The 19,295-nt window shown below is 41.9% G+C and overlaps 1 protein-coding gene across 1 annotated transcript; it reads right to left on the bottom strand.

The window, feature by feature from the left end:
• Nucleotides 1–14,659: 14,659 nt before the first annotated feature.
• LOC133815494 (uncharacterized) lies at nucleotides 14,660–18,108 on the bottom strand. Its single transcript, XM_062248331.1, has 5 exons — nucleotides 16,188–18,108; nucleotides 15,552–16,030; nucleotides 15,356–15,457; nucleotides 14,895–15,242; nucleotides 14,660–14,728 (listed from the first exon to the last, which is right to left on the bottom strand). The coding sequence occupies exons 1-5, from the start codon at nucleotides 18,106–18,108 to the stop codon at nucleotides 14,660–14,662; spliced, it is 2,919 nt and encodes a 972-aa protein (XP_062104315.1).
• Nucleotides 18,109–19,295: the final 1,187 nt, after the last annotated feature.

Below are 19,295 nucleotides of genomic sequence, written 5' to 3'. Positions count from 1 at the left end.
GGAAGACGCGTCCCATGTCCAGTTTCCTCACCATGATCTGCTGGTCATCACTCTCCAACTGGCCAATAAAAGGGTCCACCGAGTTCTCATAGACAATGGGAGCTCAGTTAACATCCTCTACAAAGCAACCCTCGAGAAGATGGGACTCTCCCTTCGTGAACTGAAAGCATGTGCAACTGCTTTATACGACTTTTCAGGAGAAGGGACTGCCTGCAAGGGATCCATCGAGCTCCCCGTAACCTTGGGAGACTACCCAGTCTCGGCGACCAAGATGATGGAGTTCGTGGTAGTAGATCTACCATCAGCCTACAATGTGCTACTCGAGAGACCCGCCCTGGTTGGGCTGGGGGCAGTCTCATCGGTAAGGCATCTGGCCCTCAAGTTTCCAACCCCAAGCGGCGTTGGAACATTGAAGGGAGATCAATTGGCTGGGAGGGAATGCTACAGCATTTCCTTGAGAGGAAAGAAATAGACGAGCGCACAAACACTCATCATTATTCGAAATAAAGACGGGATAGTCTTAGAAATTGATGAAGAGATCGATCCAAGAGTTGAGGAGAAAGCTGACCTCGAACCCTTGGAAGAGCTCGAAGAAATTCAGCTCGAAGAGACCAACCCCTCGAAAAAGGTGAAGGTTGGAAAATACCTCAAAGATGAGACAAAATAGCAACTAATTTGCTTTTTGAAGAAGAACCAGGATGTCTTCGCGTGGTCACACTCAGACATGGTGGGAATAATTCCGAATATAGCTAGCCACGCGCTGAATATAGACAAAAACTTCCCTCCGAAGCAACAAAAGCGAAGACAACTGGACGAAGACAGAAAGAAGGCACTGAAAAAGGAGGTCGATAGGTTGAAAGCAAACCGATTTATTAGGGACGCTTTTTACCCTGACTGGGTAGCCAATCCGGTGTTGGTCCCAAAGCCTAATGGGATGTGGTGAACCTGCATTGACTACTCGGACCTCAACAATGCTTGCCCAAAAGATTGTTTTCCATTGCCAAGGATCGATCAGCTCGTGGATGCCACGGCAGGGCATGGACTGATGTCGTTCATGGATGCCTATTCTGGATATAACCAGATTCCCATGCAAGCCCCCGACCAAGAACATACAAGCTTCATAACGAATAAAGGTCTATACTGTTACAATGTCATGCCATTCGGGCAAAAAAATGCTGGGGCCACATACCAGCGGCTCGTGAACATGATGTTTTCAGAATAGATAGGCAACAACATGGAGGTTTATGCTGACGACATGCTTGTCAAGTCTCAACTTAACAATAACCATGTTGATGACCTCGAAGAGTGCTTTGGCGTGCTCCGAAAGTATAACATGAAACTGAATCCTCAGAAGTGCACTTTCGGGGTATCATCAGGAAAATTCTTGGGCTTTATCGTAAACGCTCGTGGAATAGAAGCTAACCCCGACAAGATCAAGGCCCTGATTGACATGCCCTCACCTCGAGGACACAAGGATGTCCAAAGTTTGACCGGCAGGATGGCGGCCCTGAGTAGGTTTATTTCAAAGTCTACGGACCGTTGTCTCCCATTTTTTAACCTTTTGAGAGGTGGAAAGAAGTTTGAATGGACAGAGGAGTGTGAGCTGGCATTCCAGGAACTTAAAAAGCACCTCGCCGAACCCCCTATCTTGTCAAAACCTGAAACGGGAGAAGTACTGTACCTATACCTTTCCACCACCGAACACGCAATAAGCGCAGTACTAGTTCGAGAAGAAGATAAGGTACAAAGACTCATTTACTACATCAGTAAAAGATTACTGGGGGCAGAGTCGAGATACCCCCTGATGGAGAAGCTAGCGCTTAGTCTAATTCATTCATCTCGTAAACTCCGCCCCTACTTCCAAGCACATCCCATCCATGTGTTGACTGATCAACCACTTAGGCAAGTCTTGTCTAAACCAGAAGCTTCAGGTCGACTTCTTAAATGGGCTGTTGAGCTCGGACAGTTCGAGATCACCTACCACCCGAGAACGACCATTAAGGCGCAGGCGTTGGCAGACTTTATAGTGGAATGTACTGGTATGACCAACGACGAAGTCATAACCCCGACCCACGAGCTGTGGAAACTATACGTCGATGGCTCATCCAATGAAAATGGATCGGGGGCAGGAATCATTTTGATTGGCCCCGCAGGAAGCAGATTTCATTCTGCCTTGAGATTCGACTTCAAAGCGTCGAATAATGAAGCCGAATACGAGGCTTTACTCGCGGGACTGCGTGTAGCAAAAGAGCTCAAAGTCAAAGCTATACATTGCTATAGTGACTCCGAGCTCGTGGTTAATCAAATCTTGGGAGAATACCAGGCTCGTGGCACGAGGATGGCAGTTTACTTAGAGAAGGCAAAATCTGCATTAGAATGTTTCGAATTTTATGCGATCGAACAGGTTCCCCGAGAACGGAACTCAAATGCAGATGCTTTAGCTCGGCTTGCTACCTCCGCTGAGAATGATGAACTAAACGTTGTCCCCATAGAACACCTCTCGGCACCTAGCATTAATGAGCCGGAGGAGGAAGACGTATGTATGATCGAGTCTGAGCCAACATGGATGACCCCAATAGTGAAATATCTCGAGACCGGTGTCCTTCCAAAAGACCGGAATCAGGCTCGAAAGTTAATGTATCAGCTTCCCCGATACACCATGATGGACGGAAAGCTATATAGAAGGGGGTATTCCATGCCATTACTACGGTGCGTAACTCCACCCGAAGCCAAGAGGATCATCGAAGAAATTCATGAAGGGTTCTGTGGAGACCATACTGGGGGGCATAGCCTGTCCAAGAAAATCATACGCTAAGGATATTTTTGGCCCACCATTAAGTCATATTCTTTCAAATATGTAAAGAAATGCGACAAATGCCAGAGATTCACCACAATTCCTCGAGCTCCACCATCCGAGCTGACCACGTTGACATCCCCATGGCCATTCGCAGTATGGGGAATCGACCACATTGGCTCTCTCCCAACTGGCAAAGGTGGAGTAAAATATGCTGTAGTTGCGGTGGATTACTTCACAAAGTGGACGGAAGCTGAACCGCTGGCAACAATAACTTCCAAAAAAGTCCTTGACTTCGTGGTAAAGAACATTTTATACCGATATGGGGTGCCGAGGAAGATTGTGTCCGATAACGGAACCTAATTCGATAGCGACTTGTTTACTAACTTTTGTGAAAAGAACGAAATAATAGAGAGTTTTTCGTCAGTGGCTCATCCTCAGGCAAATGGCCAGGTCGAGGCTGTAAACAAAACTCTTAAAAGTTCATTACAGAAAAAGTTGGAGGAAGCGAAGGGACGTTGGCCCGAAGAATTGCCCCAAGTCCTATGGGGTTATAGGACCATTGCTCGAACTTCAACGGGACATACCCCGTTCTCTCTAGCATACGGATGTGAGGCTATGTTGCCTATTGAGGTCGAAATTCCAACAATCTGAACTCGAATTTACGACCAAGACTCAAACCACACTCATCTCGAAGAAACCTTAGACTTGATCGAAGAAAAAAGAAACGAGGCTCAGCTAAGGAACGCTGCCTACCAGCAACGAGCTACCAGGTATTTCAACAAGAGGGTTCGAGATCGAAGATTCGGTGTGGGAGATCTGGTGTTAAGACGCGTATTCTTGGCGACACGAGATCCAGCAGCTAGTGTGCTCGGGCCGAATTGGGAAGGACCATACCAGATAGAGTCAGTCATTTGGTCCGGTGTGTACAAACTTGCGAGATTGGACGGGAGCCTGGTACCGCGAGCATGGAATGACGAACACCTTAGACCTTACTATCAGTAGTATAGGAAGTGTGTTGCTTGTAACCATGATTGATTATCTGTACTAATTTGTCTATTTTCGAATTCCATTAAATAAGGATCTATTTCGTTCAATATGTTATCTCTTTTTATTTTTGCAATCTCTCTTAATTTAATAACCTATGGTCACACTCATAGGATATTAAGGAGGCATCATTGGTACATATACCATCAGCTTAAAAAATAAAATAACATACACGAAAAACATAAAAGTATTTGGATATAACCAGATACGCGAGCTTAGATAGTTTGGACATAACCGAATTATCAAAAACAAAAGTATCTGGATATAACCAGATACGCGAGCTTAAATAGTTTGGACATAACCAAACTATCAAAAACATAAAAGTATTTGGATATAACTATATGCGCGAGCTTAGATAGTTTGGACATAATCGAACTATCAAAAACATAAAAGTATTTGGATGTAACCAGATACACGAGCTTAAATAGTTTGGACAACCAAATTATCAAAAGATAATAACGTTTGGATTTTACCAGATATGCAAACTTAACAGGTTTGGAGCAAACCAGCCAAAACTAATCGACGATAAGTAGGAACCTAAACCTACTTTGAGATAAGTCGAGATCGAGGCTGGAATATCTTAAAGGAAAATAGTTTCGAACTCTTAACCTTGGAGTAAAAACCGAGGACGAGAAAAAGTAACTAAGCAAAAAGATATAACTAAACCATTCACATTACATACCATATAAGTACTTTCGGGTTCATGGTTAAAGTAATATCCGACCTTGATGAATAACGAGATCGGAAGCGGATAATTCGAGCAAGCGATGCATGAATGCATCGAGTCTCGAGCCTAAATCCAAACTATCTTTGTATGAATAAATAAACATAAATGATTCATCAATATAAAATGTGCAAAATATTTCGAGCCAAGAAGTGTAAAGCATTATAAGTTAATATAAAAAGAAATTGTATCAGCCCTGTGGGCATAAATTAAAGTAATTACAAAAATAAGGGGACGCAACCCCAAGATAAGATTTCCCCGAGATCAGATTCAAGAAGGAGGAGTCTCCTTGGCCTTCTCATCATCAGCAGCACTGGACCCCTCAGGATGAATAGCATGATTATCCTCCTGAGCACCTTCGGAGGCGGCCTCCTGAGCAGCCTCTTCCGCCTCGAGCCGAGCATTACACTTATCCAGAAGCTTCGCCTCAAGAGGACCTAAGAAGCTGGTGTCCAGGTCTTCGTTGTTGGCCCACATTCTGTACATGGCTGAGTCAACCGCCTGATCCTTCTTCTCCTTATATTCAGCAAGGAGACGAGCCTTCTCGCCCTCAATTATGTCAAACGTAGCGGCCTAATCTTCTTTGAGCTTTTTGTTAGCCTCTTGGAGCCGAGCGTTCTCCTTCTCAAGCTCCGCGAGCTTGGCATTCTCTTTCTCGAGCCCCGCGAGTCTATTATTCAGCCTCTCAAGCTCGGACGCTTTGGCCTTAAGCTCCTCGGCTCCTGCCTCTAGCTTGTCATTTGCTGCCTTCAGGTCGTCACTCGCCTTGAGTTGAAGATCCTTTGCCTCCTGAGCATAAGACTTGCTCGAGTGGATCTCGTTGTTCAACCTATAGTTGAGCTGGGCAGTGAAGGCAAGAGACTAAAAAAAAAAAACGTCATTAATGTCAGGACTATGTAAATATAACTAAGAAGTAGAAGAAAACTTACCGCGACAGCAAGCTCGATACTCTTCTCATAGAGGGCAGTGCAATCTCGAGCGTTGTTCAGGTATTGCCATTGAGGAGCTTCGAGACTGCTAAAGCTCTGTCCGATTTGGGACATAACATCCGAGCCCAGCGTAGACCCATGGGACCCAGCTGCATTGTCAATTACATAATCCTTCATGTGGGTAGAAACTGACAGCTTCTGAGTTCGAGAAGCAGAAGGCTTTCTAGGAAGTGGACCGAGTGTCGGCCGAACCACTACAGGAAGTTGGGGCTCGGTCATGATAGAGGCATCGACCCGTGAAGTCGGTGCCACGGTTGAGGCACCGACCTGCGAAAACAGCACCGTGGTGGAACTGGTAACAGGTGGAGCTGGGGGAGGAGGTGTCTTCTCGGTCCTCTTGGGGGCTTTGGCAGGCCGGTCCACCTTTTGCGACCCCGCCCTGGGACGCTTACTCCTTTTGGCGCCACCACTCTCGATGATGTTGTCGAGGTCGGAGTCCATCTTGCCTGCACAGTCACACCACAATGTGAATCATAACAAAAAGAGGGAATATTATATAAGGTGATTCAAGATCGCATAGATATACAAAGCAGTGATAGAAGAAACCTAACCAAAACTCCCCCATCTTCAGAGGAGGCGGGGGGAGTACCTTCCCTATAGGTGGGCGTCAACCTCGAAAGGTCCCTATAATCATTGGTTCCGTATTGGACGGCTATCCCGTTCCACACCTCATTTAGACTGTACATGGTGTCATACTTCCCAAGCCAACTTCAAACCTATGAACTCGATCGTCTACCCGAGTCCATATGTAGAAGTGGTATCTATCATACGAGCATGAAACTAACATATCGAGTTTATGCTTTAATAAGGTGGGGGACCACATTCTCGAGGTAAGGATGACTTTACCTTCTTCATCCGAGTCTGAGCTCGAGGCTTCGTCATTAGCCTCATTCCCCGATGGTGGACTCCTTCGGCGAGCTGGAGGTGGAGGCCTCACCTCTTTCCTCGGGGGAAGGATGCCTGTGGGCAAAGGCACTGGCTCTCAATGATCATACTTCTTGTTGGACCAGTCCGAGGTGGACTGGCCATCTCCCAAAAGCCCGCAAGCTCGGAGCTTACTCTCATGTAAGAGGTACGAGAGAGACCTCTGGCCGTAAGGGAGTTGGAGTAGAGTCTCTCTATGCTCCTTCATGGCGTCGTCAGGGATAGGGCGGAGAAAGTTGGCTGGAAAACAAGGCACATTGCAACTAAGTACGAACCTACAAATAAGAACCCGAGCACAGAGATAAAGAAGTTTGGAATACTTACGAATTCGCCTGAATGAGTAGCATCGAGACGGGGACAGGCCATCTGTCCAAAAGAAGGCTTTTTTGAAATCAGGTGGATGATTAGGGAGGTCTTCAAATACCTTTTTCTCTTTGGGATAGCTCGAAAGGTAGTAAAAGTCATCTCCTCCCCGAGCTCGGGAGGGATTACTTTTCAGACATAAGAGATATAAAATCTCCTGTGGTGAAGGTCCTTCCCACTTCAGCTCGTGGTATAGCGACCTCAGGGCAGACAGAGCCCTGTAAGAATTGGTGTTGAGCTGGAACGGAGCCAACCCAACAAAATCCGTGAAGTCCTTGAAAAAAGACTTCAAAGGCAATAGCGCTCCTGCCTTCATGTGTTCCTGACTCCATCCCGCGTACCTCAGCCTGTTGTCAGGGTTCCCAGGGGCATAGCAGCTCCGTTCGATAGCGGTCGGAGCTCGACACCTCAAGGAAATTGACAACCTGAGGCCATGGAGGGCCAAAATATCAGTTATCTGACTTGTCGAGGTAACCGAGCTCCAATAGTGCTCGGCCTCGAAGATTTCTCTCCTCGGTTGCGAGGTAGAAGGCTCCCCCATAAGTGAAAATTGGAGCTCTCCTGGGCTGTACGCAACAGTCACTGTCAGTTTAGGGTCGAGTGGGATCGACCTGGGCCCTGAGTTGGATTCTGGATAAATAGCCTCTCGAAGGGTCCTCCTTTTCTTCTCTACGACCTCGTCAATTTGGCGGTGGTAATGAGCTCGAATATCCTCCTGTTCGCGTGCGAGATCGTACTCGCGAATTCGACGTTGATTCCGAGCAAACAACGATTCCGGGCTCGGAGTTTTGGGCGAATAAGGGATTGCCAGCAACGACCCCCACTGTCTTTCCAGATTCTGTGACATCTAGCGAGAAAGAAAAAATGGTGAGGGCCATGCATGCTAGAATTACAAGCTTGACAGGATAAGCTCGGAGTTTAGGAACAAAACGAGCTCGGTACTAAGACCCTTATTAAAGAGTTAGAACGTGTATTCCACGAGAAAAAGGAGGAGAGTGGACAATTTTTTTTTGAAAATCCCGAAAATCAAGAAAAAAAAAAGTGGCGGATAACCAGAAAAGGTAATCTTGGGTATCGTGCATTCTTCAAGGCCAAGGTTTTATACCCGATATCTTGGTGTACAAGAAATGTCTTTTAAAATTTTAAAATCCAGAAAAAAGAGATCTTGCTCAAACACCAAAACTGGGCATGGAACCAGTGATGTAAACCCAATATGGAGACTTAAAACGTGAAAGCCTATCGGTCAAAAATTCCCTAACGTATCGTACTAAGAAAATAAACTAATGCATTCCCAGGAACAAAAACAGCAAAGCCGGAAACTGATAAAAACATATATATAAATATCAGATACTTACACAATAATGGCGATCGCAGAGAAATCGTTGATTGAAGGAGAGGCTGCAGATATGAGCTTACGGTCTCGAACAGACTGGCGGTCCTCTGTTTCTTCGGTTGAGAAAACATGCACAAGCAAGAAGTTCCCAGGGAGAGTTTTCTGGTTTTGTTTTTTGTTCTTTCCTTTGATGAACGAAAAATAGGGGGAAGACGAAGAATGAGGTCTTATATATAGACGGTAAAAGGGGATTAATCTGGGGCGTTGAATAAAATCCTTGCAAGATCCAACGGATAGGGATTACAGATATGATGGTACCATAAATGTGGCAGACAAATGATCGTGGGCAGATTTCCAAGGTACTCGAGTACCCTGAATAAGCAATACCCAACTGACACGTGTCCATTCTCAAGTATGTGACGGTACAGTTCCCGAAGAAGGTAGTTCAAAAGTTTCCTTCTCATACGATTCGAACAAATACTTTTGAGAGGGCAAGATGTTATACCCAGATTTCGAGCCATGAGGATTGTGACCTTGAAATCTGGGTTCATAATGGATGAACTCGTAAGGTCTGGAATATAATTCGAAATATAAACATCGAGCTGGCGAAGCCGAGACGACTTCGAAGATGGTAGCCTTGAAATCCTCACAAGCTCGAAAGGTAGACCCCGAGGTACATCTGTTCTCGAGGATGACCTTGGATCAGGGGATCCGAGCCTGATGCGCGTACGAGCTCGAAGCAATGTGACTTCGGGATGTGTTATGGCTCGAAAGCCAGTAAGAAACCTGGGAGAATATGGCCTTGATAATATGGGATAATAACTTGGAATATCCTAATGAGTCATCTATAAAGAGACACGGTCTACATTTATTGCTGAAAATCCCCTACAATTAGGGGATATTATTTGATTAGTTATACGCCCCCTGGTCTTCAGGAGATGTTTCCTTTTACATCGGATTTGTAACGCCCTACTACCTTAGAGCCGTTACTAAGTGAGTTTAAAACGGAAATTTTGCAATTAACTGACTATACGAGGTTTCTAAAACCAAAAGTGTGACTTGACTAGAAATTAAGGCTGTAGTCTTTGAAAACGCTTAGTTTCATTGAAAACATTAAGTGTCAAACATCTGGGATCCCAAAATAAGGTTTACAAAACATTTACAACTCAAAAATAGATTTACACCTGATTAACTATCAAAAGAATAAGTTAAAATAGCCATATACAAAATGCCCCCGACCAAAGCAGTCGGGCAGGCCGAACATGTACGCGCCGCCCCCACGCTCTCCATACTCATGGCCGGTTGACAGACTCCTTGCTTTTACCTGCCACACAGAGCACCCGTGAGCCGAAGCCCAGCAAGAAAACCCAAACAGTATATAACATATGCATATATTATACCAGCATATAATCCATTGATAAACAGGAAAACCATCAGTCTGGACAAACACGGCCATGCCGCCCCAGAGGCCTTACCAAAGCATGGGGTCTCGGTCCTTACTGTGAGGATAACTCATGTATCCCTTGGGTCCCACCCTGGCTATAAGCATCCCATGTGCTAAATATCACTTCCGGCCCCAAGGCCGTTCTCGGCCTTCACCGCTCTCGGCCTTAGCCGTTCATTTCAATATAATCACACATATAGTACATTTCGAAATAATCATTCAACATATAATAACTCATTTAAGGTTGTACATTTGCACATAATACAATCTAGGGCCATGCCCTGTAATAGCACTGTGGGCCCATGCCCTATTCTCGGGTGTTACAGTTTTCTTACCTTTCAATTCGATAGCTTTGATCACCTGACTCCTCGAGCACGATCCTACTCGAGCCCTAGCGCTCACCTAAGCAAAATCCACAAGTCAAAGTCATTACCAAACCTCAAGTCCAAAACCTAGCCTCGGGACCAATCCCGAGCCCCCGGGAAGTCCTAGATCCCCAAAACAAAGTGGTGGAATCGAGCCCCGAACCCTAGGTCAAAATCCCTCAACAAAAGCCCCAAAATCCCTTTCTGTGAACAGTGCAGCGCTACAACGCTCTTAAGAGGGCGCTGTAGCGCTACAAGCAAAACAATACTCCCCAGAAGCAGGGCCTAGCGCTACAGCGCCCACTTACTAGCGCTGTAGCGCTAGTTGCAGCCAGACTACATCCAAAAATCGTTTCTACGATTTTCCTTCAACCATTTCAACCCCAAACTTGTCCAAACCTTTTCCAAACCCAAAAACAAACTTATCAACACCTCACACTCATCCCAAGCATCCCAAGAAATCATACCCCAAGCTCAAGCAACCCAAAACTCAAGATCTACCATAATGAACCCTAAAACCATAAATTCATTCAAACATCAAAGATAAGGTCTTAGAAATCATACTGTGGATGGAATTTCGACCTTGAGTTGAACCCTAGACCTCCTTAGCTTGCTCCTTCACAACCTTGGCCTGATTTCCCCAAAAATCTCCATCTATTAGCTCAAATACACAGCTCAAACCAGTCAAGCCCTAAAACTGAAATCTCCAAGAACTTACCTCAAATTTCTGATGTGATCTTGCTAATCCCTTGCCAATCCTCAAGTCTAGCCTAGGATCTTTGATGCTCAGCTTACCCTAGCTCACCACTGAGCTTAGCTCCAAGAAAAATGAAGGGAAATGGTGGGAGAGCCACAAACCGATCCTTTTGGACAAAACCCTTCTGTTTTCTCTCCTTTCCTTTTTCTTCCTTCTTTCTTTCTTTCTTCAGCCTTCCCACTCTTTTCTACAAATTCCACTAAGTAAAAAGCCCCCTTTAACTTATCTCTAACCAGCCTAAAGACCAAAATGCCCTCCCTAATAATTCTAAACCTTTTTGCCCATGCAGGGACATTTTAGTCCTATTACCCAAATTCCCACTAATTCATCAAGTGTTCCTAATAATTCCCGTTCGCTACCTAATACCTGATTAATCACCAATTATACATTCCTCATCATCAATATTAACCTCAATATATTTTCCAAATTCTCATTTAAACTCCCCAGGCTTAACCCAAGCCGGGTATAGATTCCCACTTTGACTTTTCCGCTAACCCGCTCATTCTAGGATCGTCTCGAGTCACAGGTCACAGATATCAACACAGTCATGCCCAAAATGGCCAAATTACAAATATGCTCTTTGTAAGACAATCAGGTCTACATGCATACTAATACACATAGTCATGCATCTCAAATAGTCAAATAGTCATATAACATGCATTAAATCATAATCATGCATTAAACTCATTAAAGCCACACACAAAATCTCATTATGCCCTCCAGGCACACTAATCAAGGCCCTTAAGCCTTATTAGCGATTTTGGGTCGTTACAAGATTGCAGGCATTTAATTCCATTTAATCTATTTTCAAATATAGAGTAACTACCCGAAATATGTGGGATAGTATTCTGCAATCTTCTCTATAAATAGAGAGGTCATGCACTATTGTAGAGGACCGAACTTTTGTGAGCCTAAGGAAAACTCTGGAGAATTCATCCTTGAAGTATTTTCAGAGATATTCTTAAGTCTTAATAAGAAAGACTCGTGGACTAGGCAGATTTAACTGCTGAACCACGTAAAAAATCGTGTTTGTATTATCATATTTTTATTGGCCATTACTAATTATTGTTTACGTGCTCTTCTTTCACTGTTGACGAAAAACGACGTCAACACAAGGAAACGTCCCCTGAAGATCAGGGGGCGTATAACTGAATAATAAATATCCCCTTATTATAGGGGATTTATAGCAATGAATGCAGACCGCGTCTCTCTTAGATAATTCACTAAGATATTCAAAGTTATCAGCTTATATTGTCAACACCACGTTCACCCAGGTCTCTTAATGACTTTCGAGCTATAGAATTTTCCCGAGATTATGTGGTTTCGAGCTCATACTTATGTCAGGTTCGGAACCCCTGATCCGAGGTCATTCGAGGACAGACATACTTCGATATCTGCCTTTCGAGCTCGTGAGGATTTCGAGGCTATCATCTTTGAAGTCACCCTTGCTTCCTAGGCTTGGTGCCTAGGTCGTGGACACGTTTTCTAGACATTACGAGCCCATCCCTAACGAATCCAGCTTTCGAGATCACAATTTTTATGATTAATGATTGTGGACTAAGATAAAAAAAGAATGTAACTAATGTTGTCCTCGTATCAGGGAGTTTGTGGGCTAAAGTAAATTTGGTCATAAAAATTCATATCTAAATAAAAAACATGCAAATATAATTGATGTATATGTTTAGAGACGTAAATTTCTCATTAATGGAATTAACTGCACTTTTGGTATATATCAACAACATCTTCATGATTTTGATTTAGATATGGATTTTCATGACCAAATTTACTTTAGCCCACTTGCTCCCTGATACAGGAATAAATTAATTACATTCTTTTTCAATCACTGGTTTGCAGTCATTAATGATAGGATGTTGGCAGATAGATAATAAAGTTATATTTTATATGTTGTTATATTAAAAATTTATAAGTTAGGTTTACAAATAATGTTATATTGGAATTCAAGATACGTGCTTTTTATTGTGCAGACTGAGATGACCGAGCGTCGAGCATCGCAGAATACGACCCCTGTATCATCTGCTGCTTCTTGTGTCGACGATAATGTCGACGGTCAGTTCCCGCCTGATATGGATATTGTCACGGATGTCCTTGGACCCTGCTCGCATTATAAGAAAGGGTTTGCGGGGTTGCCTAGGTTGAAGGCAATTGGCGCAAAGATGGCAGCATCTTCGTCAACTTCTCAAATGTCCGGGCAATTACCACCTGAAGTGGACACCATTTTGCAGCAAACTCAAGACATTATGCTAGAAAATCAGAACCTAAAGAAGTATACGACTAAACTTGAGAGTCGTCAACGGCGTCAAGATGTCCTGCTTAGTGCTTTGTTGAAGCAGGTTGGTGAATTGGCTCCTGGTTTTACTGTCGACTTACCAGAACAGGATCCGGACGAGGACGATGATGTTGACGGGGGTGGGGATGATGAAGCAGGCAGTACTCATTTCTAGAAATTTTATTTATTTATTTAAAGTTAATTTATTAGACATTTAATTTACTAAATTACTTTTATATTAATTTGGTGGAGATAATAAATATTAATAGTTGTAATTTTTTTATAAAATTTTAATTTTAATTTTATTTCTAATTAAATAATATTACTAAAAAATTAAACAATTATTAATATATTAAAATCAAAATTTATTAATTAATATTAATATATTGAAAATAAAATTAGTAATATAATAAAAAAATTTATTTAAAAAATACTTTTACCGGCGCAAAATTACGTCGGCAAAAGTCTCAACCCTCACTGCATATATACACATTTCCTGGCGTAAAAACGCGCTACTAAAAGACACATCTTTTACCGGGGCAATTTTGCGCCACTAAAAGAGTCATATTTTCCCGGTGCATTTTTGCGCCGCTAAAAGTATTTTCCACAAAAACGTGACAAATTTTTTTCCCAGCGCATCCTTATTTTTCCCGGCGCATTACGTTTTGCGTCAGCAAAAGTGCCATTATCGACGGGGCTACGTCACGTACTTTTGCCGGCGCAAATTTGCGTTGGCAGAACCCATAGAGTTTTTGCCGGCGCAAATCCTTACTTAAGTGAGGTTTTTTGTAGTGACAGTACAAATAATAGAGATACATTATATTAAACTTATATACCATAAACTATATTTGAACCTTAAGTTATAGTCATCTTTTATATACTATAGTACAAATAACAAATATACCATGCTATTAAACTTACATATCATAAACATTTTTTTCACCTTAAGTTATAGCCATCTCTGATATACTATAATGCAGATAATATATATACAATATACACTTTTTTTTTCCTTACGCTATAATCATCTTTGATATACCATAGCACAACTAACATTTATACCATATTGTTAAATATATATACCATAATTTTTTTTACAAAAACCAAATATATCGTATTGTTAAATTTATAAACCATGAACTTGATTTTTTTATATTATTTGAAGTTTATATTAATATTTTTATTTAGATTTGAGTAGTATATTATTTTATAAGCTTGGTATATCATTTTTATGTATGGTAGTATATCATTTATTTTCTCAATCTTATTTCAAAATTATTTTTTAATTGTAATGGTATATCATTTTAATTGCTTAGTATATGTGATTTCTATGTTGTGGTATATCAAATTAGTCAATCTTTTTCAAATTTATATTAATATTTTCTATTTAAATTTAAGTGGTATACTATTGTATGAGCTTGGTATGTCTGGTTGACGTATTGTCGTATATCATATTTTTGTTTCTAAATAATATTTCAAAATTACGTCATGTTATATTTTTTTAATTTTAATGGTACATCATTCTTTTTTTTACCCTAAGCTATAGCCAGTTTGGATGCTCGTAGCACAAAAAATATATCATCTTCATAAACTTTTTTTTTTTGGATCAAGAAAAATGAAAACTTCATTAATCTACTGAACAAATACACCCTCCAACTCTCTAAGAGCTCCTAAAAAGGAAGCTCCTCCAAACAGTACAATCTAATTACAGAAGTAATCTCATCAAGTAATTTCTCTCAAGCCTATTCAAGTTTCTATTTTTTACAAATTGTAATCTGTACTTCACTATATTTTTTACATCATTCACAATATGAGAAACTGAATTGGAATAACCTTAAAAAAAACACCTATTCCTATTAATCCAAACACAATAGCTGATTGCTGCAAGAACAGCAACATTGATACAGTGCACCATTCCTGCCATTTTCAAGTTCAGCCAACTAGTCCAACCATTGTAATCCTTTGGCCAATCACTCATGCCTAACCAATCAAAGATCTGATCTACTACTCTTCGAGACAAACTGCATCTGAAGAACAGGTGCTCATGATTTTCGTAACTGTCACCACACACAGGGCAGTCCAAGGAGTCCAAGTCAAGATGAAACTTGACCATATTATCTCTGGTCAGGACCTGGGAATTCACCACTTGCCACAACATAAAACGGTGCTTAGGCAAATTCAAAGTATTCCAAACAACTTTATAATAGTAGCAGATCTGAGATTGATTTAAAGTACTGTTATAAAGAGCTGAACATTTGAATTTACCCGAACAACCAGCAGCTTCAATATCTGATCTTGTAAATCGTTGTCTCAAATGACATAGCTTACGCTAGTACCAACTCGTGTCTGGTTTAAGATAATAAGACCAGAAAGAGGCACCTTTAAGATAAATGGAATTGATCCATTTGACCCAAAGCAAGTCACTCTTTCCTGTGATGGCCCAAACAAATTTAGCTAGGATAGCATGGTTCCATTTAATCCCATCCTTGAACCCAAGACCCCCATAAGACTTCGGGAGACACACCTTTTCCCATGAGGCAACATGAATCTTACTCCTATTACCATTAACACCCCATAAAAACCCTCTGCAAAGTTTCTCAACCACCCTAGTAACACTGTGAGGCAGCACAAAAATGCTCATCCAGTAGTTACGAAGACCAAACAACACAGAGTGAATCAACTGGATTCTTCCAGCAAAAGATAAATGCCTACTAGCCCAAGAGTGCAGCCTCTGATTTATTTTCTTGATAATAATGCCACAGTCTTCAGCTTTCCATTTAGTAGGCCTAAGAGGCACCCCCAAATACTTGAGAGGGAACACTCCTTCTGTGAGATGAAGATCACTGAGGATAGCACTCTTCTCACTAGAGTTAACACCACCAAAGTAGACCTGCGATTTGTCCTCACTGATATGTAACCCTGTTGTTTTCCTGAACACATCCAGCACCTCTTTAATGACTAACATTGACTGCCTTGATCCTTTGCAGGAAAGGATTAAATCATCTGCAAAGCAGAGGTTAATGAGATTTAATCCCTTACACATAGGATGATACCTGAATAAAGAGTGAGTAGCAGCTAGGTGAAGTCTTCTAGTCAGGTATTCCATGATTAGGACAGAGCAAAGGTGATAACGGATCACCTTGTCTCAACCCTTTCTCACCTTCGAAGCTGCCTTGCACCCTCCCATTCATAGTGATAGAATAGGTTGTTGACCGAAGACATATCATCACCCTTTGAACAAACTTTTCAGGTAAGTTGAAGGCATTGAGCAGAGCCTCAAGAAAATCCCAATTAACAGTATCATAGGCCTTGCTTATATCTATTTTAATGGCGCATCTAGGAGAAACTGTCTTTCTCTTGTAATTCTTCAAAAGATCTTGCAATATCATCACATTGTGAGCTATGGATCTACCCTTAATGAAAGCTCCTTGGTTTTGGTTGACCAAGGAAGGAAGCACTCCCACAAGCCTCAAATACATCAATTTAGAAATGCATTTGTAAATTGTGGAACAGCACGCAATAGGACGGTAGTCTACAGCTCTCGAAGGTTTATCCTTCTTAGGAATTAAAGAAATCATTGTAGCATGAAACTCAGAAGGCATACTCCCTGTATTGAAGAAATCTGAAATTACTCTGCACACTTCAGCTCCTAAAACAGGCCACATTGATTTGAAAAAACCCGATCCATACCCATCAGGCCCTGGGTATTTCACATCTGGAATATTGAAAAGAACTTTCTTGATTTCCTTATTCGAGAATGGTTTCAGTAAATCAAGCTGCTGCTCCAGGTTGAGCCTAGTACCCTTTTCTAAACACTCAACATTCAGCCTCATAGTGGTTGTGTTTCTGCTCCCCATATAACCATGAAAGTGGTTTAAGAAATGATCAACAACTTCAGTAAATTTGTCATTAACTGCACCTTGGTCAGTAACAAAAGTTGCTATCCTATTCTCCACCTTCCTTTTCTTCAAATAAGCGTGAAAATACGAAGTATTCTCATCCCCTTGTTGGAGCCACTTAACTTTACTTCGTTGTCTCAGAAAACTGAAGTACATCTTCTCTTTACTGCTTAAAATCTCAGCAGCAGTCTTTTCCATATCCTGGTAAGCTATGTCTCTCGAATGAGCTTGGGCCTGCTGTCTAGCATCAATGAAATTGGCTTTAGCTTCAAAGTAAGCTTTCCCCACATCTCCTATAGTAGCATTATTAAACCTCTTAAGGCTATGTTTTAACCTCATAAGCTTATAGTAGATACCTTTCAAACCAATAACAGCCAAAGGCTTCTCCCAACTGGCGGTAACTAACTCCTTGAACTCCGGGTGTTCAGCCCAAAAATTATAATAACGAAAGGGCTTAAACCCAATCTTCTCTGAGACAGTAGCAACAACCACACACGAGCAATGGTTAGAAATAGATTCCCATGCAAAATGGGCTATAGTGTTAGGAAAAACATCATGCCAATCCTCATTGGCAAAAGCATGATCTATTCTAGAATAAATTCTACTTGTGCCATCTTGGTTGTTAGACCAAGTGAAATTCGTTCCTGATCTTTTTAGAGCTTCCACATGAACTTGAGCTTTCCATAAAGTAGCATCAGTCAAGTCATTTATAGAAATAGGATTCCCACCAGATCTGTCTTCAATATTGAACACTGCATTGAAATCTTCAAGCAGCAGCCAAGGCTTCATAGGAAACCTAAGACTCAATAGATCCACACACAAACTTTTCCTCTCATCATTGGTGTTTAAACCATAAACAAACGTAACATAGAAAGCTTCTTCCTGACCTGACATTTTCACATAGCAGTGAACAAACTGAGAAGATTCAGCAATGACTATTACTCTAACAAAGCTTTTCCTCCAAATAATAAGCAAACGGCCTTCAATGGTAGGACTATTATAGTAATCCCAACTACTGAATTTATTCATCATCATCCCTTTAATCTTGTTATCCTTCAACTTGGTTTCGAGCAAGGCTCCAACTCCAATTTTATTCAGACTACAAAATTCTAAAACAGAATCTTGTTTATTCTTGTTATTTACACCCCTAACATTCCAACTAGCAACATTGCAATTATCCATCATCAAGTAATAGCAATACCTAATCCCTTTGCCTCAATTGGCACTAGCACCTTCTCCAAACTAATTTCTGACTCCTGCAAAACACTGAAAGTATTCCCAGTTGGCCTCCCTGCCTCTCTAGCTGTATCTGGTTTATCATTAACATGAGTACCCTGCCCTTTCGATTGCACTGTTCTTTTTGGTATAAGCCATTCTTTATCTTGAGTAGGAGGATCATTAGCTTTGTTATTCAGAGGCAAATCTTGACTGACCTTTTCCACTTCAACCATAGGCTTTGGCTCCTGTGCTTTGGGGACTGCAACAGACTTTGCGGCATCATTCTTCTTCCCTTTTTTCTCAGTTTCTCCCTTACGGCAATCTGCCATAATGTGCCCATACCCCGAGCAATTCTTGCACTTCACAGGAAGCCACTCGTAATCTATACCCTGCTCCACAAGTTGCCCATGTTCATTGAGATATTGAATAATGTGAGGAGGTGAGTCCGTAATGTCCATCTCAACCAAGACTCTAGCGAATTGAACTCTAGTGCGATCTCTAGTATGTTGGTCCACCATAATTGGTTTCCCAACAGTACTAACTAAGGCACTTAAGCTCTTGTTCCCCCAGTATTGAAGACCTAGGTCATGTAGACGGATCCACAAGGGCACAGATCGAACAAGTTTAAGCGTGTTTAGATCTATAGACCAAGGCCTGATGATAACTGGCTTTCGATCAAATTGAAGCACCCCTGACTCCAGGACATGATCTCTAGTAGCATCGTCATTGAATTTAACCATAATCAAACCCATAGTCATTCTTACCACTTGAGCAATCCCAAGGTGTCCCCAAATCCGCTTGATGAAACCCTCAAACACAGCCATAGGAGGATTTGCTCCAAGCACCATGCATATAACAGCCGAACTGCAGTTAGCAGCTTGCATCACAACCTCCTCTGGATCCACTTGAGCTATCTTCATCCCATCCTTTATTAGAGGCTCGATATATGATAGCATTGGATCTTGCGCGAACATATTCTCCTTCGAAAAGGATTTCCAGTGAGACTTTGCTGATTCTTGGTATTGACCCTGGCCTTTCTCAGATTCAAGTTTCGACTCCACCTCCTTAGCCCAGCTCGATCTGTGCTGAAGCTTCGTATCAATCTTCGAATCAGACAGTAGTTCGCGACTGCTATTAATCTGACTGACTTC

The sequence above is a fragment of the Humulus lupulus genome, chromosome 2 (genome assembly GCF_963169125.1).
Source record: "Humulus lupulus chromosome 2, drHumLupu1.1, whole genome shotgun sequence".
Classification (NCBI taxonomy): Eukaryota; Viridiplantae; Streptophyta; class Magnoliopsida; order Rosales; family Cannabaceae; genus Humulus; species Humulus lupulus.
The sequence above is the reverse complement of the archived record's forward strand: the minus strand, read 5'-3'. Positions and strand labels throughout refer to the sequence as shown.

What these genes read in the sequence shown, in the direction of transcription:
- LOC133815494 (XM_062248331.1), bottom strand. Translation starts at nt 18,108, where the DNA reads ATGGATAATTGCAATGTTGCTAGTTGGAATGTTAGGGGTGTAAATAAC. An exon ending in ATGTTGCCTCATGGGAAAAG is followed by an intron (nt 15,458 to 15,551) that starts GTGTGTCTCCCG and finishes GGGCCATCACAG; the next exon opens with GAAAGAGTGACTTGCTTTGG. An exon ending in AGACACGAGTTGGTACTAGC is followed by an intron (nt 15,243 to 15,355) that starts GTAAGCTATGTC and finishes AATCAATCTCAG; the next exon opens with ATCTGCTACTATTATAAAGT.